This window comes from Hylobates moloch, unplaced genomic scaffold (genome assembly GCF_009828535.3).
Source record: "Hylobates moloch isolate HMO894 unplaced genomic scaffold, HMol_V3 SCAFFOLD_6, whole genome shotgun sequence".
NCBI lineage: Eukaryota > Metazoa > Chordata > Mammalia > Primates > Hylobatidae > Hylobates > Hylobates moloch.
Window position 1 is genome coordinate 29,344,209 of NW_026652281.1, and position 27,573 is coordinate 29,371,781.

General features: G+C 36.0%; 1 protein-coding gene across 3 annotated transcripts in view; it reads right to left on the bottom strand.

Moving 5' to 3' along the window:
• The window catches only part of DMXL1 (Dmx like 1), a 191,093-nt gene that overhangs the window by 27,230 nt on the left and 136,290 nt on the right, over positions 1-27,573 (bottom strand). For 2 of the 3 annotated variants that reach the window (XM_032156598.2, XM_058440586.1), the window contains 6 exons: positions 26,642-26,843; positions 20,890-21,007; positions 17,448-17,510; positions 7,510-7,596; positions 3,951-4,072; positions 3,463-3,604 (listed from right to left, as the gene is read on the bottom strand). In XM_032156598.2, coding sequence (XP_032012489.1) covers positions 3,463-3,604; positions 3,951-4,072; positions 7,510-7,596; positions 17,448-17,510; positions 20,890-21,007; positions 26,642-26,843 — 734 coding nt within the window. The remainder of the gene's footprint in view (positions 1-3,462; positions 3,605-3,950; positions 4,073-7,509; positions 7,597-17,447; positions 17,511-20,889; positions 21,008-26,641; positions 26,844-27,573) is intronic. The other variant, XM_032156599.2, reaches the window with a different exon arrangement.

Genomic DNA, 27,573 nt, shown 5'->3' on the forward strand with positions numbered 1-27,573 from the left:
CACATATATTTTGGGCATTACTGACTAGGATCTAAAGATAAATTCCTCTGAAGAATTTAGTCTTCCCTCCTTTCTTGTCAATTCTTTTCTGATCCCATTAAATTTATTATTCAGTAATAATCCTGAATAGCATAAGTTTAAAAGACAGGAGCATGAGAAAATAAAAGAAGAGAAAATTAAATAAATTTAAAAACAGATAGTTTGGAACTATGTATTTACTCATTTTAAAGTAATGCTTTGAATAATTTAAGTAGCCTGTCAAATAAGAGTAAAACAAATACATAAAATTAAAGGAAAAATTTATAGAACATTTCCGATTTATATAGCATCATAACTACAAATATATGTTATCTTAAATTTTTAGCATCATTCTCACGTAGGTTTTGTTATTGTTATTCTTTTGGATTTTAAATGGTTCAATTAGCCTACAGTTGTGGAGAAGGTGGGGAGTTGGTAGGGAGAACAGAGACTAGGCCAGAGAACAGATGAGGGATAAAAAAAAACTGAAACACATACATGGATGCAGTTATACTCCAAAATAGCAGAAGCTGGTCATAATGATTTTTTTTTTTTTTGCTATTAGTTTTCATCATTTGATAAATTGAAAGGATTAAGAAAATATTTTATCAATTCTCTAGAAAAAATAAAAACCTGCTGCATATGACTTCTGTTTAGTAAACTGCATATTTAAATTCCATGTTCTTCTTAATTAAAGAAATGCCTGAAGGTTCCTATTCTTGCTTTTGTCTCCTTTTTTTAATATTCACAGGAGAACCATGAGTAAAAAAAATACACAAACACAGGTTTAAAAAAGTTTCTGAAAGCATATGCAAAATACGTAAAATCATCATTTTAGAAGATCTATGTAAAAAAGAGCAACCTTATTCTACTGGTGTCTTTTTGTTGAGGGTAGAGTGAGGCAATCCCAACCCTTATGTTAACAAATCACAGTTACTCGAAATACAAAGATGTTCTTCTAAGATTTAGGTAGGAAGAAAATTAAATCCTTAGTGTTACGCCTATAGTAGATTTCTGTATTACAAGGCTTTGGAGTATAAACACATTTTTCTGAACACCTACTATATGTCCAATACCATTCTAGTTAGAAATCATCAATCTGCAAGGCAGGCAGAACCCAAGCTCTCGAAGAGCTTAGATTCCAGGGCATATAAAAAAGACAACTTAAGGCAGGGCACGGTGGCTCATGCCTGTAATCCCAGCATTTTGGGAGGCCAAGGCGGGTGCATCACTTGAGGCCAGGAGTTCAAGACCAGCCTGGCCAACATGGCAAAACCCCATATCTATTAAAAATACAAAAGTTAGCCGGGCATGGTAGTGCATGCCTGTAATCCCAGCTACTAAAGAGGCTGAGGCAGAAGAATTGCTTGAACCTGGGGGGGGTGGAGATTGCAGTGAGCCAATATTGCACCACTGCACTGCGGACTGGGCAACAGAGCGAGACTCTATCTCAAAAAAAAAAAAAAAGACAACTAAATAATGAATAATTTCAGTAACTGGTAAGTGCAAGGGATAATAAAGGTGATAAAATATAAGGTGACTGGGGGTAGAGTGGTTAGGGGCAAACGCCTTAATTAGGGAAGTCAGGGAAATCTGGGGGGATTTGAGTTGAGATGTGAATGGTAAAACAGAGAGATAGAGCATTTTACGCAGAAGGAAAGGCAAAGGCTCCTGACATAACCATGAGCTTAATACGTTCAAGAGACAGAAAGAAGCCAGTGTAACTAGAGCAAAGAGAATCAGATGTAGAATAAAGGGAGATGAGATGACAGAAGGTTAAATTTTGTAGGGCCCTATTAATGACTTGTTATTTAAAAGTTGTACTGGGAAATCTGAAATTTTTTAGAAAGTGAGTGATAATCTGAATGATGTTTTAGAAAAGAGTAACTGGCTGCTGCTGTGTAAAGAACAGAAGGAGGAAGAGACTGACAAGAAAGATGTTACAGGAAGAACTATATTGTAATCTCTGAGGCTGGAATTCAAAAAAGTGCCTATTAGTCCTATTCACTTCTTTGGCATATATTCCCTTTGAGTTCTCCTTTAAAAGAATATAATATCACTAAGTTTTACCAATGAATTGTAACATATCTGTCAGCTGGAAAAATAATTTAACCACTACTGAGCAAGTCATTTCATTTGAATAATTACTAGATTGCTTTTCAAGTTCATTTTAATCCTTAAAACACTGCTACTTGAAATCACTGAACTAAGGAGAATGGAAGGCTTTAAAACAAGCTCTACCATACATTTAACAAGGTGACATAAGTTGATCCACTTGACTTTTCTGGATCTCAAGCTTCACCTGAAGAATGTTTAAGTACGAGCAAATAACAACTACAACAGATACTGCAAATTATAAGGTTATATCAACTATAAAGGAACCACATTAGGTACAAAATATTACAAGGTATTATTAAAGATAACTGAGCTTTTACTTGAACAATTACTCATACTATGTAATGAAAAATAATTTTTTTTTTGGACAAGGAAAGTATTCTACAGGACTTAACGAAATTCTGAAAAACCCTACCACCTTTCTTTGCTTCTTCAAATCTGTTCATTAGTTCCTATACCCTAAGTAATAATAAAGGAAACTCTTGGAAGTACAAATATGAATCACATCTCTAGGTAACCAGGGCTAAAATAGATCCTCCATCACTACAGAAAAATTATGTTTCAGTTCATTATTATATTGCTTTTTGCTTAACTTAAAAAATTTAATTGTTTTTGTTAAAAAAAAAGAATATTTGTCCTGAAATTTAAAAAAGTGATACTTAATATGGATATAGTTATTAATTGATATCCATTAAAAGATACCTAGACAAGAAGTTAGCAAATCTTTTTTTTATAAAGGACTGGATAGCAAGTGTTTTGGCTTTATGGGCATTTACTTTCTGTTGCATATACTCAATTCTGCCACTATAGTGTGAAGGCATCCACAGACAAAATAGAAACAAATGACTATGGCTGTGTTCCTATAAAACTTTATTTATAAAAAGACACTGAAATCAAGTTTCATGTAATTTTCATGTGCCAAAAAATACTGTTTGTTTTTTCAGCCACTGAGAAAACAATGTATACACCATTTCAGTAAAATGTATACACCATTCTTAGCATATTAGCTACATAAAAACAGGTCATGGGTAGTATTTCATCTATGGGGAATAGCTTGCTGAAGCCTGATCTGAACCATGTTTCAAATAATTCTTAATTAAAATATAGCTCTTTGGTTTTCAAGTGAAGTATATTTTTAAAACAACTTATTATTACCCTTTCAAATGAAAACATACTATTCTTCATTAACAAAATTTACAATTTCCAACATGTAAGACTTACTAAAACTTTAGGAATTAAGAAAAATGTTTTAAATCATCCTTTATCCATTAACCTGGAGGGAAAAATAAAAGTTATATATAACTTAAATTTATTTTTAACTTTACATACCACAGATGCTCCTCTGCCAGTCTGTGTACTACCAAGCCATGGCATGTTGATTGGAGTGCCAGGATTGCTATGTGTATATGGAGTTGTACCTTGAACAGCTGTTAAATCATCACGAGCATGTATAACCAAGAAATCTTCTGATCTATAAAGGAGTGTCAACCAGAATAAAAACAACTCATCATTTCTTTCCTTTTTACACTTGAAAGGTCTAAAATTTGGATTTACACTTCCCTTTAAAATTAATTTTCTTCAGCTCTTATTTGTAACTCACACACAATGACCTCATACCTGAAGAATTTCTGTTCCCTTCACTTACTCTTCTCTCAATTCCCTTATTTAAAGCTCTTGCCGCCCCTCATTTAGCACATCAGCTTCTACTCTGCTTACAATCTATAAATTGCTTTAAAGAATCTTTTGAAAGTTTTAGTTCAGTAAATATAGTCACTCATATTGCAACATTACTAAATAAAAACAAAGTATGAAGGTACCCTTTGGTTTCCACTTCTATATCATCATCTACCCAAGTGTAGACCTGTGTGGCCAGAATTCCAGAAACATCCAGTTCTTGAACATCATGACTGGAAGCGATTGCTATGCAGTTTCTATTTGCCTGAAAAATAAGTCAAACGGTAATTTTAAAAGAAATAGGCAAAAGAGATAGTATATGAGCTGCTTTTGAAAATGGTAGTTTTGAAATAACCTCTAGCAGTAATAACTAACGTACAGGATATACAGCATTCTTACTTTTAGTGAAATAATAAGCTTCAGTTTGGAGATATGTTTATGTGCTAGGAAAAGTACATCCAATAGAAAGCCAGTATAAATGGCAATGCATGCAGCATTTTATTTCCTCTCTCAGTACTGTCTTTCTAGACTGCTAGAATGCTATGATCGCTCTAAGGTTTGCACAGTTCAGAAATGTGGAGGAAGATACTGAAAAAGATAGGAACCTGTAGGGTACAGAAACGTGAGGGCAATAAGGAACTCCAAACTAAAAACATAATTATTAATTATTTAAATAAAACAACTTTCTCCTAAAGCTTTTCAATCTTAGGCAAAAAAAAAAAAAAGAAAAAGTGGGAAAGGGTCACAGAAAAAAGGTGTAGGGGCAGAAATATAGTGGGAGAAGTATGCCAGAAAAAGATCACAAATGAAAAGTTGCTAAGGTTAAATGACATGAAATTTTAAATGCCTATGAATCAAAAATGTATACATCTTGGCTGGGGGCGGTGGCTCACATCTATAACTCTAGCACTTTAGGAGGCTGAAGCAGGCAGATAGCTTGAGCTCAGGAGTTCGAGACTAGCCTGGGCAACAGGCAAAACACTCTCTCTACAAAAAATACGAAAATTAGTTGGGCATGGTGGCATGCACCTGTAGTCCCAGCTACTTGGGAGAATGAGGTGGAAGGATTGCTTGAGCCCAGGAGGTCGAGGCTGCAGTGAGCTGACATTGCACCACAGCACTGGGCACCAGGCATGAGACCCTGTCTCAATAAATAAATAAATTAATTAAATGTGTATCTCTGAAACAGAAAACAGGAGCAAAGAGAAAATAGGATTATCATTACTGCTATGTTAGATTCTAACACAAACTATTAAGCAAAAACTGAGACCTTAGAAATAAATGAAAAAATGATATAGTTAGATTACTGGGTGGTAATTCTCCATGGGTATCCCAAATTCTGCACGTTTTATAAGTGAGTCATGTCTGCCCTTTTTTCTGCAGTATAATTGCCAGGATGTTTGTATAACTATCGTCTCTCCCTCCAGAGCAAAGGGCAAGTATGCTTACTATCTATTATAAAAGATTTGGGTTCCCTAAACTCAGTGACCCTCTCCTGTAATATAACCTACTATCTGTGTAGGTAAGGTAGGTGTCATCTGGCCCTCTTCCCGTCATTCCCTGGAAATTGTGGCTCAGGTAACCAGTGTAAAGTGCTGATTTTCTGGTTATTGCTTTTGCTGTTAGACATAAACTGTCCTTTGTCTCTGATCCAGGAGTCATATGTCTTCTAACAGCATCCACTAAACTGTTTAATGGATCAATTAAATGGACTGTTTAAACAATCCACTGCCTGCCTCAAACAGAACTGTTTCTGTGGCAACTAACAGAAACAGAAAGCTAACTGTTAGTTTTAATTTAAGGTAAAATCTGAGACCCTTCATAGTTTTCGACACAGGTAGTTCCCAACTAAACAAATGGCAAAAAAATCTCAATGGCATTTAAAAAAATGCAACTTAAAGCAAAAGGTATTATTTCTCAGCTGCAAATTTAGTAAGGATATTAAAAATAGCAAATCAGCTGGGCGCAGTGGCTCACGCCTGTAATCCCAGCACTTTGGGAGGCTGAGGCAGGCGGATCACAAGGTAAAGAGATCAAGACCATCCTGGCCAACCAACATGGTGAAACCCCGTCTCTACTAAAAATACAAAAATTAGCTGGGTGTAGTGGCGCACACCTGTAGTCCCAGCTACTTGGGAGGCTGAGGCAGGAGAATCACTTGAACCCGGGAGGCGGAGGTTGCAGTAAGCCAAGATTGCGCCACTGCACTCCAGCCTGGGCGACAGAGCAAGACTCTGTCTCAAAATAAAATAAAATAAAGCAAAATAAAATAAAATAAATAAAAATAGCAAATCTGGGGAAATAAAAATTAAACAGGCATATTCATAGACAGTAACCTGTAGACTTTATATATGTGAATAACTATTCATTACCAGTACTTATATATAAACCCTCAAGAAGAAAACAACTAGTTTCTTTTATAGCACAGAATATTTTAAATCATATTTTCTTCAAGAAAGAGCAGGTAATGCAGATATAGATAATAATTTTTTTTTGTAGAGACAGGGTCTCACAATGTTGCCAGGCTGGTATCAAACTCCTGGCCTCTAGTGATCCTACTGCCTTGGCCTCCCAAAGTGTTGGGATGACAGGTGTGAACAACCACACCTGGCCAATAATTTTGTATTTGACATGTATATATAATATCATGTTATATAGATATTACAACTGGCTAAGGGGCTGACTCCAGATTTGCCTGTTTCAAACAGAACTGTTTCTTTGACAACAGAACTGTCTGAAGCAGGCAAATCTGGAATCAGCCCCTTAGCCAGTCATTGCTCAACAGTGTCTAACAAGGAAATGAAGTGAAGGACACAGAAAAACAAAGATACTGTCCAGAAGAATTCAGAGAACACAGACATAGCACAGAAAGATAGAAAACCAACTGGTGAAAGGATTACTAAATGGGTAATTTCCCTGTATATCACACTTCCCTGTATATATTGAAGGGCATGTATCTACATAACATTTAACAATTATTTTAAAATTAGGAACATATGAACATTTTATATATATGTATACACTATCTCCTTTAGGTATCTTCTATGAATACATAAAAAGAAGATACACATATCCCTTAAGTTAATGGAAGGAAAACAAAAGAATAACTAGAAGTCATTAGGAACTATACAGTAAGGCAATTAGGGGAGATAGAAGGGGAAAATGATTAAGACAGATTTCAATCTCGGACTATAGTACCTAAGGCCACCTCTTCTGTGAGGAGCATACAGACATCTAAGGAGGATGTTAAGTAGAAATTTAGGAAATACTAAGAAAATACACACTTTGGGCAGCTATTGGAGGTATAAATCAAACAGGGAGAATTTGAGTCACATATAAGCTTAAATCTTACCAAATACTCAGAACCACATTTGACATGTTCATAAGGAATATAAAAAACTTTTTCTGTGGGTTAACTACTATACTACATTGTATAAATTCTAAAGTGATTTCTATATATTTGGTACTTCTCTCTGCATAGTAATAAAACATTATGTATTTTATCAGCTATATCTCCAAAACCATATAATAACAAAATCACATTATCAAATAATATCATTTTATAAAATTAAAAAAGTATCCAGATTGCAATTTAACGAACTGGAAGCAGCTTTGGGAAAGAAATACTGGATAAACTGATAAAACCAAAGATATTATCTAACTATAAATACTTAATAAACAAAAGAATGTCTATGTACTTACCTTATTAACAGCAAATGCAGTAATGATATCAGATTCCTTATGAATAATTCTTGCTTTACCTCCAGGATATCCCAAATCTGCTTCTATCTAAATAAAAGGAAACAAAATACAAAAATGCACTGATTTTAGTAATAGAATATAATATTAATAATAATATATGCCAATCTATCAATTAGTACTTGCATAAATTATTTTAAGAAACTAGATATTTCAATTCTAAAGGTATTATTGTATATGCTAATTATCCCTAAAACAAAATTTGACAAGGGAAATTTAAATTTCTTCAAACTTGCTTTTTTACACATAAAAAAACAGCTGATACAACATACAACTTCATTAAGTGGCTATTCTCCTAAGATACAGTTAAGTAACTTTAAAGGATCAACACATTCTAATTATTAAAGCAAAATGTATTTACCAAGTTTCTTAGCATTATAATTCTTTAGTATTATTTAAAAAAATTTAAAAGGTCAGAGAGTCAATATTTTAGGTTTTGCAGACCACAAAGGGTCACTGTTGCATTTTTTCCAAACCCTTTAAAAATTCTCAGCTCATGGACTACACATAGAAGCAGGTGAGATTTGGCCAGATGGCTGTAGTTAACCTTTGATTTATAGAGAAACCTGAAATCCTGAAAGGCAATGTAACTTGCCCAAGTGAGTAATCATTTTAGTAGCTAAATAAGCCACCATTCTAAGTACTTTAGATGAGGGACATATATTTAACCTTCTGCTTACTCCAGACAAAGTATATACATCTTTGGACTTAGAAAAGAATACTATATAAAATCAACACTTACTAAAATAAGCTGAAAAGAGGAGGCAATTAAAGAGTTGAAATGTTGCCTAATATAGGACATTATTTCATACTATCCTGCTTTTTTTTTTTTTGAGGTGGATGCTCTTGTCACCCAGGCTGGAGGGCAGTGAGGGCAGTGGCCCACAGTCTTAGCTCACTGCAACCTCTGCCTCCCAGGTTGAAGTGATTCTCCTGCCTCAGACTCCCAAGTAGCTGGGATTACAGGCACCTGCCACCACACCGGGCTAACTTTTGTATTTTTAGTAGAGACAGGGTTTCACCATTTTGGCCAGGCTGGTCTCGAACTCCAGACTTCAGGTGATTTGGCCGCCTTGGCCTCCCAAATGCTGGGATTATGGGCGTGAGCCACCACGCCCAGCCATTCTAACTTTCAAACTTTTAAAATGAATTAGGTTTACCAACTTACTGTGAAATGCATAAATTATCTGAAATCAGCATACAATAAATTTACTTACTTCAAAATTTTGATAGAAATATCACCAATGCCTGGCCATTGACCATAGAACTGATCAGAATAGGCAGTGTTTTAAAAATAGCAACTAAGGTCAGGTGGCTCACGCCTGTAATCCCAGCACTTTGAGAGGCTGAGGTGAGTGGATCACTTGAGGTCTGGAGTGGCCAACATGGAGAAACCCTGCCTTTACTAAAAATACAAAAATTAGCCAGGCGTGACGGTGCGCGTCGGTAATCCCAGCTACTTGAGTGGCTGAGGCATGAGAATTGCTTGAACCCAGGAGGCAGAGACTGTAGTAAGCCAAGATCAAGCCATTGTACTCCGGCCCAGGCAACAGAGCAAGACCCTGTCTCAAAAAAATAAATAAATAAAATAAAGGCAATTAAGATGACTGTTCAATTGGAAAGTTCAAAGAGACTTACAAGATAATCAAACCAAAATACCCCTACACAAACAAACAAAAATCAGTTGCCAGATATAAAGAGTCAAATGTATTCTAATGTAAAGTATAATTTGCTTAGGAAGAATTTCAGTATTCGCTGAACATTCTGGCTGACTTGAGGATCAACTTGTCTTCTAAGGAAGGTCTCAGCTCTGACTACAAAAGGCTGATCATCTGTTAATGATGTACAAGTCAAATTCCATAATTTTATGACAAAATTCCAACTTACCCACCAATCTGCCTGGTATCTAAAGTATACTAAATGTTCATTCTTAGGATTTGAAGAAATTGGCGACAGAGAAAGATGATAGCTCCATGGAATAGAGGGATGTGCCACTTGCTGGTAACGGTTGGATGGGGGATCATACCAGTTTCACCAGGGGAGCTTTTTCAAACTTTACATATATGGGAAGAAAGCTTCTGCAGGTGTGAACTTCAAAAAACCTTTCTCTATGTAGGAATACATTCCTGTCCTCATTATTTACTAAAAACATTGTTTCTCAATAAGGTGGTGTCAAGATAACCTAAATAAGAATCAACTGAGGTGATTTTTTTAAAAATACAAATACTCTGAACCCCATGTCAGATACATAATCAGAATGTCATGGGGGTGGGTCAAAGAAATAGTGGTATCTCAGAAGTCTTAAATTAAATTTGTGAATGACCATAAGTGGCAGAAGATAAGATTGGAGATAAAGGTAGAGGTTCAGCTCTTGCAGGGCCTTAAAAGACATAATAATGAGTTCAAATCCTGTTCTAAGGCAGAGAAACCATTGGTGGATTTTGAAAAGTCAGGCTATTGTGAGATAAAACATAAAGGGTTTGAGAATGACTATCAGAAAACCAGTTAAAAGGCGACTACAGTAGCTGAACTGAGAGATCATAGCGGGATTAGGGTAGTAGGATAGTTGGATTAGGGTAGTAGGAATGGTGATAGTGATAAGTGGCTGGAATTGGGATACATTTTGTTAATGGACTGTAATCATAGTGTGAATAAAAGAGGGAAAGAAAAAGGATGAATCCTAGTTGTCAGGCCTGACAGGTGGGTGAGTAAAGGTACCATTTACTGAGATGGACAGAAGTGAAGGAAACAGTGGGGAGTAGGTTCGGAGCAGGCAATGTCTGGAGTTCGGGAAATTAGTTGGGACTAGAGAGATTTGAGAGTTGTCAGCATACAGATTATATTAATATTTAAACCATAAGATAATCCAAGGAGAGAGTAAAGATAGGAAAGATAAAAAGTTAGAGAACTGAATTCTTGGGCAACCAATATTTCAAGGATGGGAAAAAGGACAATTCAGTAGTTACCAATTAGCTAACATAAGAAACAGAAGAGTTTGGTATTATGGAAACTAAGTGAGGAAACAATTTTAGAAAAATATTATGGGTCAACACTACCAAATGATTATTAAGAAGTTGAATCATATGAAGATAGATAATTGACTACTAAATTTAGCATACTGGAAGTCAATGGTGACTGTGTCTAGGACAATCTCAGTGGAGTGGCCTGGAGATAATAACTAAATTAGAGAGAATGTGGTATCTGGTGAATAAGGCGGCGAGTCCACTGGGAAAGGATCACAGAGACAAGTGAATTGATAATGTTTTATTTCTTAAGCTGGGTGGTTTGTTAATGGTGTTTCAACATTACTGTTTAAACCTTGAATGACTTTACAGGCAACTCTAAGTGAATTTTGCTACATAGGAGACTAGAGAAATGGAGTATTTTTTAAAGGGAAAACATTAAAATATATTTGCTCATGCTAATCAGAATAATTTGAGAGAGGTAAACATTTATTGACATGGAGAGAGGGAGATGGGCTTCAGTTATTAAGAACTGAAGACAAGTCCTTGGGTAGGTGAAAGCAGATAAGATCTGTGCACAAGTGAAAGCTCTGGCCTTGAATAAAAGGGTGACAGTTCACTCACTGTTAGAGGAGGCAGAAGAAAATATCTGCATACACAGCAGAAATTAGATGATGATTGGCAGGTTAGGCTAAATCACTGCTGACTGCACTTATTTTGACAGCAAATATATTGATCTGTGGGGAGTGGGAAACAAATACTGGAAGTTTGAGGAAACAGGGAAAAAGTATGAAAATGAAAATGAAAAAACAAATTTGCTATAGAGCAATTTATTATGACTGCAGGGTAGTTTTATGCTAATTTGGGATTTGTGCTAATAAATTTAAAGTGAGGCAAGCTCCAGGGTTTGTACTTTTCCTCCAAACATGTTCAGCTGCTTGAGGGCAGGCACAGAATAGGACAAAGAGTTGGGTTTAAGAAGGTTTGGGAATTTTCAAGGCAAGTAGGAAGAACAGGGATAAGGATGTTTGCAAGTGACTGATTGATTCCATGATGGATCATGAAATCTAAGCTGGTAAGGGAAGGAAGTAGGAACATGAAACAGTCAGCTAAAAACAGAGACAGAACTTGCGTGTGCTATGAATGTAATTTTATTTGTTAAAGGCCTCACAACATAACATTATAGTTAAAAAAATCACAACAAATATGGTCTTAAAAGATCTCCTAAAGTTTCAAGTTGCACTTTGTAAAGATGTCATGCTTTGATTGGGCTGGACATCTGAAGAAAAAAGAACCCAAATATTAATGCTAAAAGAGATTTAAAGAGATTATGCAGATCAAAAACTAAACACGGAATTGCTATATGATCTAGCAATTCCACTTCTGTATATATCCCAAAAAACTGAAAGCAGAGATTCAGATATTTGTATATCAATGTTCACAGCACCATTATTCACAATAATCAAGACAGACACAACTCAAATGTCCACTAACTGATGAATGGATAAACAAAATGTATGAACATACATTAGAATACTATTCAGCCTTAAAAAGGAAGGAAATTCTGACACACGCTAAAATATGGATGAATCTTAAAGACATTATGCTTGGTGAAATAAACTAGTCACAAAAGGATAACTATTGTACAATTCCATTTACATGAGGTACCTAGGGATAGTAAAATTCATAGATACAAAAAGCAGAATGGTGGTTGCCTGGAGTGGGGGCCAGAGGAATGGGAAGCTCAGTTTGGAGAGGACGAAAAAGTTCTGGAGATGGATGGTGTGTTGGTTGCAGAGCAGTGTAAATGTACTTATGGCCACTGGGCTGCTTTACAAATGGTTAAAATCGTAACTTTTATGTTATTTATATTTTACCACAAAAAGGAATTATGCAGAAACTGATCTGAACATTGCTTGGGTTCCACAGAGCTGCCCTTAGAGGCTGGAGGAGAAAGGGATAATTATAATAGATTAACACCAGGATCCTGCGAAATATTTCAATTAGAGAAGCAACAGGTTTAAAATTATCAGCCATAATTTTACATGTCAGTAAATGAAGCTCCAAGAGTGGAAGAAGTGAAAGGTCATACAGCAGATCCATGGAAAAAGTGACTGACACCCTGGATAGTCAGTAGTGATTTTCATTTACTAAAACCTACAATATAAGGTTGTGTATTTGGAATACTTCATTGCCACTCTAATGACACAAATATCAAGTAAAATGATATCTAAAGAATATTGAAGGCATAACTGAAAGAAAATAGGAAGCAATCAGGTGAACATAAAATGGTGTCAACACCCCAAATATTAGGGAATATAAATACTAAAGAAGACATAATTTGGTTTTCAAAGTCATAGCAGAAGGAGAGGCAGCATCACCATGGATTCTACACATATTTTAATAGGGCAACATGATAACTTTATGCCAGTAAGTTTGACAACATAAATGAAATGCACACTTCTTGAAAGACATGTACTACCAAAACTGACTCAAGAAATAGATAAACCTGAATTGCCCTACATCTGGTAAAAAAATTAAATTTGTCATTTAAAAAACTTCAGGATTCTACCAAACACTTCAGAAATAACACTAATTCTACAAAAATTATTCCCAAAAATTAAAGAGGACAGAATCTTTGTCAGTTCATTCTAAGAGTCTAGCATTAATCTGAGACCAACACAAACAACATTGTAAGAAAACTACAAACCAATATCCCTCATGAACACAGATATAAAAATTCTTAAATTTTACCAAACGTAACTATATATAAAAAGGATAACACATCATGACGAAGTATAGCTTATGCTGGGAATGCTAGATTCGTTTAACATTTAAAAAAAAATCCTTAACCTATCATACTAAAAAAGAAAAAAGGATGATCATTTCAATAGTAGGCAAAAAAAAAAAAAAATCATTTGATAAAATCCAACATCCTTTCCTTATTAAAAACTCTTAACAAAGTAGGAATGCAAAGAAACGTCCTCAAACTTATAAAAGGCATCTACAATAAACTTAAAGAAAACATTATACTTGATAATAAAAGACTGCTTTCCCCAAGATCAGAAACAAGATAATAATGTCTGCTGGTGATCACTTCTATTCAACATTGGACTGGAAGTTCTAAGTCAGAATGATAAGGCAAAAAAAAAAAAAAAAAAAAAAAAGAACAGAACTTAGAAGAAGAATATATTTGAATGACTTACAGTACATGACTTCAAGATTTATTATAAGGTTATAGTGATAAAGACAGTGAGCTATTACCATGAAGATGGATCAATGGCCCAAAATAGACTCCAGAAGTAGACCTACACATCTGCGTCAACTGATTTTTGAAAAGGTGAAAGAGGTAGTTTAGTGAAAGAAAAGATAATCTTTTCAACAAATCATGCTGTAACAATTGACATACAGATGCAAAAACAACAACAGTAACAAAGAACTGAGGTCTATACTTCACACCATGTAAACAAATTAACTTGAAATGGATTATAGGCCTAAATGTAATACTGAAACTCGAAAACACTTAGAACAGGAGAAAGTTTTTGTGATCTTAGGTTAGGCAAAGATTTCTTAAATACAACACCAAAGAAGAAAATGAATAACCAGAACTAATACATTAGACATCATCAAAATTAAGAACTTCAAAAGAACTTGTGGCTGGCCGCGGTGGTTCACGCTCCTAATCCCAGCACTTTAGAAGGCCGAGGTGGGCAGATCACTTGAGGCCAGGAGCGCGAGACCAGCCTGGGTAACATGGTGAAACCCAGTCTACTCATCTACTAAAAATATAAAAATTAGCCGGGTGTGGTAGTGCACACCTGAGGTATGAAAATCGTTTGTACCCAGGAGGTGGAGAGTGCAGTGAGCCAAGATCACACCACTGTACTCCAGCCTAGGCAACAGAGCAAGACTTTGTTTAAAAAATAAATAAATAAAATGAAAAGACCTTGTAAACAGAATGAAAAGACAAGCCATAGAGTAAGAGAAAATACTTGCAAGTCACATTTCTGATAAATTACTTTTATCCAGAACATACAAATAACTGTTAAAATTGAATCAAGAAAACAAGCAACCTAACACAAAATAAACACAAGATTTGAAGACAATTCATGCAGAAAGATAGACACATGGCAAATAAGCATGTGATAAGATGCTCGATGCAAATTAAAACCACAATGAACTACTACTACATACCTACTAGAATGGTTAAAATGAAAATATAGACTACACCAGATGTTGGTAAGAATGTGATGCAAGGATGGGCATGGTGGGTTACACCTGTAATTCGAACACTTCAGGAGGCTGAGGTGGGAAGACTGCTTGAGCCCAGAAGTCTGAGACCAGCCTGAGCAACATGGAGAAACCCCATGTCACAAAAAAATAAAAATGAGCTGGGCGTGGTGATGCATGCCTATAGTCCCAGCTGCTCAGAAGGCTGAGGCAAGAGGACTGCTTGAGCCCAGGAGGTCAAGGCTGCAGTGAGCCGTAATCACACCACTGCACCCAGCCTAGGAGACACAGCAAGATTCTGCCTTAAAAAAAAAAAAAAAGAATGGAATTTCGTACACCATCCATTGAGAATATACATGGTACAACCACCTTGGAAATTATTTGAATAGTTTCACAAAACGTTTAACATATACCTACACATGATCCAGTCTTTCTACTCCTAGGCATTTACACAAGAGAAATGAAAGCATTTTTCCATAAAATGTGACTTTTCCATGAATATTCAAAGCAGCCTTATTTGGAACAGGTCCCAAATAAAATTAGCTCAAGTGTTCATTAACAGGTAAATAAACTATGGTATATCCATATAATGTAATAAGTATCAGAATAAAAAGAATGAACTACTAAAACACACAACATAGATGAATCTTGAAATAATCACGCTAAGTCAATGGATATAGACTATAAACCAAAAACGACGTATTATATGATTCTATTTACATAAAATTCCAGAAAACAACAAATTAATCTTTAACACCAGGAAAAAATTTGGTAGCTGCCTGGGGAAGAGGGCACAGGTGGGAGAGAAAAAAAAAAAGGAGGGATTAAATTCTGGGGACTGATGGATATAATCATTATCCTGGTTGTGGTGATGGCTTCGCTAGTGTATACACATGCCAAAATTGAACAAATTGTACACTTTAAATATATGTAGTTATTTTAGGTCAGGCATACCTTACAAAGATTTTTTTTAAAACTACATAGCAGTGGGCTTGGAAAAATGCTGGCCAAAATGACGTCAACCCCCCTAAAAAGACTGCATTTTGACGTAGCACGAAGCTGACTATAGAAATAACAACATTATGATTATTAACATTTTATAAACAGTATCAAAACAAAAATGTTTGTATAAGAATTCCTGATATGCGGCTGGGCGCGGTGTCTCACACCTGTAATCGCAGCACTTTGGGAGGCCAAGGCAGGCAGATCACCTGAGGTTGGGAGTTCAAGACCAGCCTGACCAACATGGAGAAACCCTGTCTCTATTAAAAATACAAAACTTAGCTGGATGTGGTGGCCCATGCCTGTAATCCCAGCTACTCGGGAGGCTGAGGCAGGAGAATCGCTTGAACCCGGGAGTCGGAGCTTGCAGTAAGCTGAGATCGCACCATTGCACTACAGTCTGGGCAACCAGAGCGAAACTCCGTCTCCAAAAAAAAAAAAAAAATTCCGGATAATGTGTAGACAGTAATAAGTAATCATCAAAACCCAGGCAAGGAAAATTGTTTACTGATTAGAAGTCTGAATTGTATTTCCTCAAAACCCCCAAAGGCCACTAGATATTTTCAAAGTTTGAATGACATATAGACTTATTTTGCAAAATTTTTAGTTATAATATACACCTGATATCAAATCAGGCTTTTTAATTAATTGCACAGAATTATTTCTCCTATTTTACCAAAGGATTCCCGTTGGAAAGAATAAGGGGTAGAAATTAGTAACCTTAAAAATTTTTTTGAGCCATTTTTCACTTAAAAATCACTGCTGAGATCGTTTTAAATACAGAATATGAAAAACATGAGTCAAATATTAACCTCATAAAGTCATAGTTGAATTGGCCAGGCGCAGTGGCTCATGCCTGTAATCCTAGCACTTTGGGAGGCCAAGGCGGGTGGATCACCTGAGGTCAGGAGTTTGACATCAGCCTGGCCAACATGGCAAAACCCTTTCTCTACTAAAAATACAAAAAGAATTAGCCACGTGTGGTGGTGAGCGCCTATAATCCCAGCTACTCAGGCGGCTGAGGCAGGAGAATCGCTTGAACCTGCGGGGCAGAGGTTGCAGTGAACCGAGACTGTGCCACTTCACTCCAGCCTGGGCAAAAGAGCTAAACTCTGTCTCAAAAATAAAATAAAATAAAGTCATAGTTGAATATGCAATCACAGGACATCTAGGAGTTATTTCATAATTATACAGATTCTCATCTTTTGTGCTTTGGTTCTCAAGTACCATAAGTACTTACTATGTATCCTTAAGGCACTTTGCTACATGCTATTGCTACCAGTAAAATAGACACTATGTAACAGTATTTACTATATTTTTAGGAATTAATATCATAGGAGAGAATTTTAACTTCAAAAGTGATATGTGCAGAATTAAAACAATACTACTAAACAATTGCTATTGTAATCACATGTATTAAGAACTTTACTTGTATTTACTCAGAAAAATTTGTAGCCAAAACAAGATACATTCAACTCCCTTTAAAACTGCATTCTCTTATTTAACAAAACAGAAACCACTTTTACAATTGCAGTATTTAAGTTGTTAAAATAAAAGGAGAATAATTTGAGGGAACAATACTTTAAATCCATTGGAAACAAAGACCAGTTTAAACCTAAAACGCAAATGCTTTGTTCTTTTCTGAAAGAATGCAATTTCTAATTTCAGTTGAATGATATTTTGTACCTTATTGATGTTTGGCTCCTCCATCATAGAATTTTTGATGGTTTCACTGTTGTCCTTTAATGACTTCATCAAGAAAGAATAACCACATGACAAAGAGTAAAGATGAGATGTAACACGCAAAATATTGGGGATTGTTTAAATGTTACATTTTAAACCAAATTTACTAGAAAAGAACATTATATGGAGTTACTATTCTTAAAATTTCATACACCTTATAAAAAGCATGTGTGAGGGTGCATGGTTAGGGAATGAGCAAAACTTAATCTCTCAGAACTCATTAACTACCACTATAAATTTTATTCTATTCCTAAGAAGTTTTTACTCAATTTCAAAAAGTTGACATTAAAGCACCATTGAAACCAAAATACTTTATATTAAAATAATCAGAGCTACTGGTGTCAGAGTACTATGAACAAAGTCGAATTATTCTCTTACTCGCTGCTATGTCTTATCTCCACATCTGAACCTTCAGGAAAATCTCTTGATTAGAAAATTTCAATTTCTACATTTATCTAATTCTCTTCCACTGATGAAGCCAGAAATAGTCAGTAAAGTGCTGGGAAGCACATATACTTCTTAAAAAGGAATAGTAGTACGTGTTAAAGAAAGAGTTGTTCCAAGACTTTTAGTTCTTCTCAGAAAGTCAAACAAAACAAAACAAAAAAACAGAAGAAGGAATTGGGAACAATGATGGGAGTCGTCAAGTCCCAATTTTTTATTAAGAATGACTTAATCTAACTGCAGTTGTCTGTACTTTCCATTTAAATACAAAGAGAGAAGACATTCTATTTTAAAACACAGGTACCAGTAAACTTTACCAAATAGGAAAAGAAAAGATCTGAGAAAACCAGGATTTTAGGGTCAGATAAAGAAACTGTAAAATTTCATTTTCAAACACATAAAGAAATAAAGAAAGAGCAGTTCTCACAATATTCTCCCATCACCTGCCATCCAAAATACAGGGCCTATCATATATGTATCTCCTAACCATCTGGAAAATCACAGTGACTTTGACTAAAATCTTTAAGCATAATCATCATTTTACAAAAATAAGAGATGGAAGGTGATTTTGTTAAGACTAAAAACAGCCTAGTAACCTTTCCAGTAAAGATTAATTTCACAAAAACTCTATATTCTGTTTAATTCCATTCAAATCTGTGCTTTACTATATAACATTTTTCTTTTCATATTCTTTATCAAAAAGACACTATTTTAAGAGTATCACTATCAAGAATAAAACAACAAAGCAATAACAACAAACTTTTAATAACTACCATTAATAGTGTCAAGGTTTAAATAAGTTAAATCTATTTATCAAAACATTGCAAAGTGTCATTTTGCATTAAAAAAACAAAATTCAGAGAAAATGATGGTCACAAAACTGTTAGTCTAACATTCATATTCATGCTTCTAATTAAAATAATTACAATAAAAATAATTTAAAAATTTTCTCGAGATATGAAACTCCAAAGAATAACAGAAATTTTAAAATGTGTAGTTATACTTATTATTTGCTATGTTTATGTATTCTGGCTTGACTATACTACTCTATTTCCTTAATGAGTCTATTCCTGAATCAGCTAGACAATCTAATGGCTCAACAGTTTTTTTGTATTGTTTTCAGAATTACTTCATTTCCCAAATACCCAAATATATCAGCAGCAGAAAAATGAGATTTTTGTAAGATTAATCAAATATGTCAATTTTTTTAAAAAAAGATCAAATAAACAAATGAAATACATTCATGTTTGTCTAAATTTCAATATTACACCAAGGTACTCAGGTCAAAAGTCTTCTAAGTCAGCAAGAATACTACATACTATTTCCTGACTTGGTCGATTTGAATACATTTACAAAATGAGGCAAATAGTAAATAACAGCATATACAGTTTCCACTTAAAATTGGTGCTTAAATTGAAAGACAATGAGATATACATGTAATTTTCCTTTAAGGCAGAAAGGTTAGATGTCAATCTTGCTTTTTGCTTACTTGTCTATTGTGAAGCCATTCAATTTATTTCTTCAACTGAAATATCTTCAGTGTTTCCTCCAACTTCAAAAACTGTACAAAGCTTGCTTTCAGACTAGTTCAATGCTACTCAAAATGTGGTTCACATACCAAATGTCAGTTCTGAACTCTTCGTTACCAGTCCAGGAGACAAAAAGAATTGACTACATCACTGCATCTACTGTTTAGTTCACCTGAACTTTTTAGTAACAAAACTTTCCCAACGAAAGAAGCAAGTTCCCCATATCATCAAACTAATACTTATTACTAGCACTAAACTAAATGACAAAAAAAACCACAAAACATTATGATAATATCAAGGTATAAGCAACCAGTTACACTACAGGTTAATTTGGGTTTGTAAAATTTCATTAATTTAAGCATAATCCACAGAAAAGAAAATGTACACATTTAAAAAGTTGGCTGGGTGCAGTGGCTCAAGCCTGTAATCTCAGCACTTTGGGAGGCCAAGACAGGTAGATCGCCTGAGCTCAGGAATTCAAGACCACCCTGGGCAATATGGTGAAACCCTGTCTCTACCAAAAATACAAAAAATTAGCCGGGCATGGTGGTGTGCATCTGCAGTCCCAGCTACTAGGGAGGCTGAGGTGGGAGGACTGCTTGAGACTGGGAGGCAGAGGTTGCAGTGAGCTGAAATGGTGCCACTGTACTCCAACCTGTGTGACAGAGTGAGACCCCATCTCAAAAAAGATAAATAAATACAATAAAAATTTTTCAGGCCGGGTGTGGTGGTTCACACCTGTAATCCCAGCACTTTGGGGGCTGAAGCAGGTGGATCACGAGGTCAGGAGATTGAGACCATCCTGGCTAACACAGTGAAACACCGTCTCTACTAAAAAATACAAAAAATTAGCTGGGCGTGGTGGCGGGCGCCTGTAGTCCCAGGTACTCGGGAGGCTAAGGCAGGAGAATGGTGTGAACCTGGGAGGCACGGAGCTTGCAGTAAGCCGAGATCACACCACTGCACTCCAGCCTGGGTAACAGAGCAAGACTCTGTCTCCAACGAAAAAAATAAATAAATAAATAAATAAAAAATTTTCAGTATATAAACCTAGTTACAATTAAACTTCTAAGATAGACTTCTTTTAACTGTCACATGAAAATCATAGAAAATTTCTATCTTGTCTCTTAAATTGATGATCATGACAATTCAAAATACAAGAAACAAGATGTGGAATATTAAACATTTTTTTCAAGAAAAAAGTCCCAAATACATTTGAACTAATTAAATTAAATTGATTTATGAAAATACTGCCCCTCTTCTAAATTACACTTTTCTAAGCATTAATTGCCTATGTTTATGATATAAAATGTTTTCAAAAAATCTGTAAAATACAACTCATTTTAATAGTTACATGATAATATAAAAAACTACAATAATAAAATAGTAAACAGGTTTTAACTTATACAGACCTCATTTAGACACCGTTTCTTTGTAAATATATTTTTGATAAAGGTTTCCTGAATTTCTTCCTGCTTCACCAAATACTGCCAAAGCCTCTTCACAGACAGTGCCAGATGGTGTTTGGATCTACAGAGAGAGACAGCAAATTTAATTAGAAACTTCAGAAATTTCTGATTAACTTGATAACAATTCCTTGGTGCCATATAAATGTTTATTGTAATAAATTAACTGCAATCAGACTGTATGACTGGAGGCAGATCATATCGCCAACCTTTTCCTTAAAGGATTAGTACATAATTTAGGCTTTGTGGACCATATGGTCTCTGTCACAACTACTCAAGTCTGATATTGTACAGGTAAAGTATCCCTTATCTAAAATACTTGGGACCAGAAGTATTTTGAATTTCATGTATCTTCAGATTTTGAAATATATGAATATATATGTCTAAGTTAAAAATTCATTTACGTTTCATATATATACGCATAACTTGAAGGTAATTATATATATATATATTTTTGTTGTTGTTGTTTGTTTGTTTGTTTGTTTTTGAGATGGAATCTTAATCTTTGGCCCAGACTGGAGTGCAACAGGGTGATCTTGGCTCACTGCAACCTCCACCTCCTGGGTTCAAGCGAGTCTCCTGCCTCAGCCTCCCGAGTAGCTGGGATTACAGGCACCTGCCAGCACACCCAGCTAATTTTTGTACTTTTAGTAGAGATAGGGTTTCACCATGTTGGCAGGCTGGTCTTGAATTCCTGACCTCAGGTGATCCACCCACTTCGGCCTTCCAAAATGCTGGGATTACAGGCAGTGAAGGTGAGAAATTATATTTTTAATAATTGTGTGCATGAAACAAAGTTTGTGTTAAATAGTTATATGTGGCATTTTCTACTTACACCATCTTGTTGGTACTCAAAAAATTTTGAATTTTGGAGCATTTCAGATCTGAATTAGAGACTGTCAACTTGCAGTGGGAAAGCAACTACTGGCAATATGCAATTGAGAGCATTTATGGCTATAATCCAATAAAACTTTATTTAAAGAAGCATGGAGAGGTCTGGATTTCACCTGTGGGGATGGCCATAGTTTGTTGATCCCTAACCTAGGGCCATAGGATCTAACAAAAGTAGGTACGCCTTACCAAAAATCTCTGGGACATAGCTAAAGCAGCATTAAGAGGGAAATTCATAGCACTAAATGTCCACATCAAAAAGTTAGAAAGATCTCAAATTAACAACCTAACATCATAATGGAAAATATCAGAGAAACAAGAACAAATAAACCCCAAGGCTAGCAGAAGATAAAAAATAACAAAAATCAGAGCTGAAATGAAAGAAATTGAGACACACGAAACCATTCAAAAGATCAACAAATCCAGGAGTTGGTCTTTTGAAAAAATTAGTAAGACAGACTGCCAGCTAAACTAATAAAAAAGAGAAGAGAGAAGATACAAATAAACACAATTAGAAATGACAAAGGAGATGTTACCACTGACCCCACAGAAATAAAAATAACCATCAGAAACTACTATGGACACCTCTATGCACACAGATTACAAAACCTACAAGAGATGGATAAATTCCTGGACACATACACCCTCCCAAGACTGAACCTGGAAGAAATGATTCCCTGACCAAACTAATAATGAGCTCTGAAATTCAATCAGTAATGAACAGCATACCAACCATAAAAGGCATAGAACCAGATGGATTCACAGCCAAATTCTACCAAAAGTACAAAGAAAAGCTGGTACCATTCCTACTAAAACTATACCAAAAAACTGAGGAGGTGGAACTCCTCCACACCTAATTCTATGAAGTCAAAATTATCCTGATACCAAAACCTGGCAGAGATACAACAAAAAAACAAAACTTCAAGCCAATATCCTTGATGAATGTCAACACAAAAATCCTCAACAAAATACTTGCAAACCAAACAAGCACATCAAAAAGCTAATTCATCATGATCAAGTAGGCTTAATTCCCAGGATGCAAGTTTGGTTCAACATATGCAAACCAATAAATGTGATGAATCACATAAACAGAACTAAAGACAAAAACCACATAATTATATCAATAGATGAAGAAAAGGCTTTTGATAAAAATCAACATCAATCCATGTAAAAACTCTCAATAAACTAGGTATTGAAAGAACATACTTCAAAATAGGAAGAGCCATCTATGACAAACCCACAGCCAACATCATACTGAATGGGCAAAAGCAGGAAGCATTCTCCTTGAAAACCAACACAAGACAAGGATGTTTTGTCTCACCACTCCTATTCAACCTAGTATTGAAAGTCCTGGCCAGAGCAATCAGGAAAGAGGAAGAAATAAAAGGCATCCACAAAGGAAGAGAGGAAGTAAAACTATGCCTGTTTGTAGATGACATGATTCTGTATCTAGGAAACCCCATGTCTCAGCCCAAAAGCTCCTAGATCTGATAAACAACTTAGCAAAGTTTCAGGATACAAAAATCAGTGTACAAGAAATCACTAGCATTCCTATACACCAACAACAGCTAAGCTGAGAGCCAAATCAGGAAGGCAGACCCATTCACAACTGCCACAAAAAGAATAAAATACCTAGGAATACAGCTAACCAGGAGGTGAAAGATCTCTACAATGAGAATTACAAAACACTGTGCAAAGAAGTCAGATAAGACACAAACAAACGGAAAAAACATCCCATGTTCATGGAGAAGAAGAATCAATATCACTAAAGTGGCCATATTGCCCAAAGCAATTTACAGATTCAATGCTATTCCTAACAAACCACCACCAACATTCTTCACAGGACAAGAGAAACCTATTTTAAAATTAATATGGAACGTAAAAAGAGCCTGAATAGCAAGGCAATCCTAAGCAAAAAGAACAAAATTGGAATCACACTACCTGATTTCGATGTATACTACAAAAACACAGTAACCAAAACTGAACAGTATCGGTACAAAAACAGGCACACTGACCACCGGAACAGAGTAGATAACTGGGAAGTAAGGTGACACACCTCTGGCCATCTGATCTTCGACAAAGCTGACAAAAACAAGCAATCAAGAAAAGACTCCCGGCCGGGCGTGGTGGCTCACGCTTGTAATCCCAGCACTTTGGGAGGCCGAGGCGGGCGGATCACGAGGTCAGGAGATCGAGACCACGGTGAAACCCCGTCTCTACTAAAAATACAAAAAAAAAAAATTAGCCGGGCGTGGTGGCGGGCGCCTGTAGTCCCAGCTACTCGGAGAGGCTGAGGCAGGAGAATGGCGTGAACCCGGGAGGCGGAGCTTGCAGTGAGCCGAGATCGCGCCACTGCACTCCCAGCTTGGCGAAAAGAGGAACCCCCGTTTCAAAAAAAAAAAAAAAAAAAAAAAAGAAAAGACTCCCTATTCTATAAAAGGTGCTGGGATAACCGGCTAGCCAAATGCAGAAGACTGAAACTGAACCCCTTCCTTGCAACACACACAAAAATCAACTCAAGATGGATTAAAGACTTACATGTAAAACCAATAGCTATAAAAATTTTAGCAAACAACCTAGGCAATACCACCCTGGACATAGGAACAGGCAAAGATTTTATGACAAGGACCCCAAAAGGAATTGCAACAAAAGCAAAAATTGACAAATAGGATCTAATTAAACTTAAGAGCTTCTGTACAACAAAAGAAACTATCAACAGAGTAAACAGACAACCTACACAATGGGAGAAAATATTTTCTAACTATGTACCTGACAAAGGTCGAATATCCAGCATCTATAACAAACTTCAACCAATTTACAAAAGAAAAACAACACCATTAAAAAGCGGGCAAAGACATGAACAGACACTTTGCACAAGAAGATGTACATGCCAGTGAGCCTAAGAAAAAAGTTCAATATCACTGATCATTTGAGAAAAGCAAATCAAAAGCACAATGACATACCATCTCACACCAGTCAGAATGGTTATCATTAAAAAATAACAGATTATTTATAAAAAATAACAGATGCTGGGAAGGTTGCAGAGAAAAGGGAACACTTATGCACTGTCAGTGGGAATGTAAATTACTTCAACCACTGTGGAAAGCAGTATGGTGATTACTCAAAGAGCTAAAAATAGAACTATCATTTGACCCAGCAATCCCATTACTGGGTATATACCTAGGGTAATATAAATCATTCTACTATAAAAGACACATGCACACAAGTGTTCACTGCAGCATTATTTACAATAGCAAAGACATAGAACCTAAATGCTCATCAGTGACAGACTGGATAAAGAAAATGTGGTACAGACACAAGAAATACTATGCAGCCATAAAAAAGAATGAGATCACGTTTTTTGTGGCAACATGGATGGAGCTGGAGGTTACTATCCTTAGCAAAGTAGCACAAGAACAGAAAACCAAATACTGTATGTTCTCACTTATAAGTGGCAGCTAAATATTGAGAACTCGTGAACACAAAGAAGGGAACAACAGACAGTGGGGTCTACTTGAGGGGGAAGGGGGGAGGAGAAAGAGGATCAAAAAATAACTATTGGGGGCCAGGCATGGTGGCTCACAGCTAAAAATCCGAGCACTTTGGGGGTCTGTGGCAGGCAGACTGCTTGAGCACAGGAGTTTGAGACCAGCCTGAGTAATAAGGTGAAACCCTGTCTCTACAAAAAATACAAAAAATTAGCTGGGCATGGTGGTGTGTGCCTGTGATCCCAGCTACTCAGGAGGGTGAGACAGGAGGACTGTTTGTGCCCAGGAGGTGGAAGCTGCAGTGAGCTGTGATCGTGCCACTGCACTCCAGCCTGGTTAATAGAGCAAGACTTTGTCTCCAAAAAAGGAAAAATAACTACCGGGTACCAGGCTTAGTACTACCTGAGTGATGAAATAATTTGTAGAACGAATCCTTATGATGTGAGTTTATTTCTGGGTTCTCTATTTTGCTCCACTGGTCTATTTATCCATTTTTGTACCAGTACCATGCTGTTTTGGTTACTGTTGCTTTGTAGTATAGTTTGAAGTCAGGTGATGTGATGCCTTGTTCTTTTTGCTGAGGATTGCTTTGGCTATTCCAGCTCTCTATTGGTTCCACGTGAATTTTAGAATAATTTTTTTCTAATTCTGTTAAGAATGATGTTGGTAATTTGACAGGAATTGTGCTGAATCTGTTGACTGCTTGTTGTTTAGTGCTATAAACTTTCCTCTTAACACTTTTGTGACCAGCTATTTTAAACAGCATAGCTCTAGAGTAGGCATCAATAAACTACAGCTCACAATCCAAATCTAGCCTACCTACCATTTTAAGAAATAAAGTTTATTCTACAACTGAATATATTTGTGTACATGATGTCTATGGTTGCTTTTACTCTACAATGGCAGGGTTGAGTAGTTATGACAAGAATGTACAGCCCAAAAAGTAAAACTTCTATCTTAAAAACAGTATTCAGGGTGGGTGTGGTGGCTCCCGCCTGTAATCCCAGCATTTTGGGAGGCTGAGGCGGGTGGATCACCTGAGGTCAGGAGTTTGAGACCAGCCTGGCCAACATGGTGAAACCCCATCTCTACTAAAAACACAAAAATTAACCAGGCGTGGTGGCAGGCGCCTGTAATTCCAGCTACTCGGGAGACTGAGGCAAGAGAATTGCTTGAACCCAGGAGGCAAAGGCTGCAGTGAGCTGAGATTGTGCCACCACACTCCAACCTGGATGACAGAGCGAGATGCCATCTCAAAAAACAGACAAACATAAACAAACAAACAAAAAAATCCAAATAGCATTCATAAGAAAACCTACTTGAAAGGAGTGTTTGTAGGTTCCAGTAAAGCTTTGTGGCGAAGAATTGCGGGACCTGCAGACAAACTCTCTTCGGCAGTATGACTTGCGATATAATTTTGAGGTGGCCCACCATGGATTTCAAGTCGTCGGAGAAGAACTTGTTCCCAACACTGAAGAGTTTTTAGAACCGCATGACAAAGAGGTGAACTAACTGGAAGCTCTAAAATGGGAACATTGACTCATATTAATCTTATGCAGTAAAATGCCATATTCAATTTTAAGAAAGACTGAAATGAGAGAGGGGAGAGCAGATGCAGGAAAAAAAAAAGACTGAGATGAAATATTAACATACACTTTGGCAGGGAAGATGTGCAAGGTAAGGTGGGCAAAAAAACCCAGTGGATTACAAAAGGTATACCATAAATCTGTGTAAGTATTTCAACATTACTGCTTCTGACTTTAATATTACAAGAAAAATGTATCTGAAGATTATGAAAATATGTATGTGGAGAAAATTAATCGCTTTAAATCAAACTTGTCCAATCCATGGCCCACAGGCTGCACGCGGCCCAGACAGCTTTGAATAAAGCCCAACACAAATTCATAAACTTTCTTAAAACATTATGAAATTTTTTGTGATTTTTCTTTTTAGCTCATCATCTATTGTTAGTATGAATGTATTTTAAGTGTGGCCCAAGGCAATTATTCTTCTTACAGTGTAGCCCAGGGAAGACAAAAGATTGGACACCCCTGCTTTAATTTGTATCAGACTAATTTCTGTATGGCATATAACTCTTTAAGATCTATAGAAAATGAAAACAATACATAACGTTAAAATTAAATAGTACTTGCCATGGAACTCAGCACTCTGCAGTTCTGCCCATCCATACTCTTGAGTCCTGATCTCACTTTCAACTTTTAGTTATTCCTACTACTTACCTCCCTATATC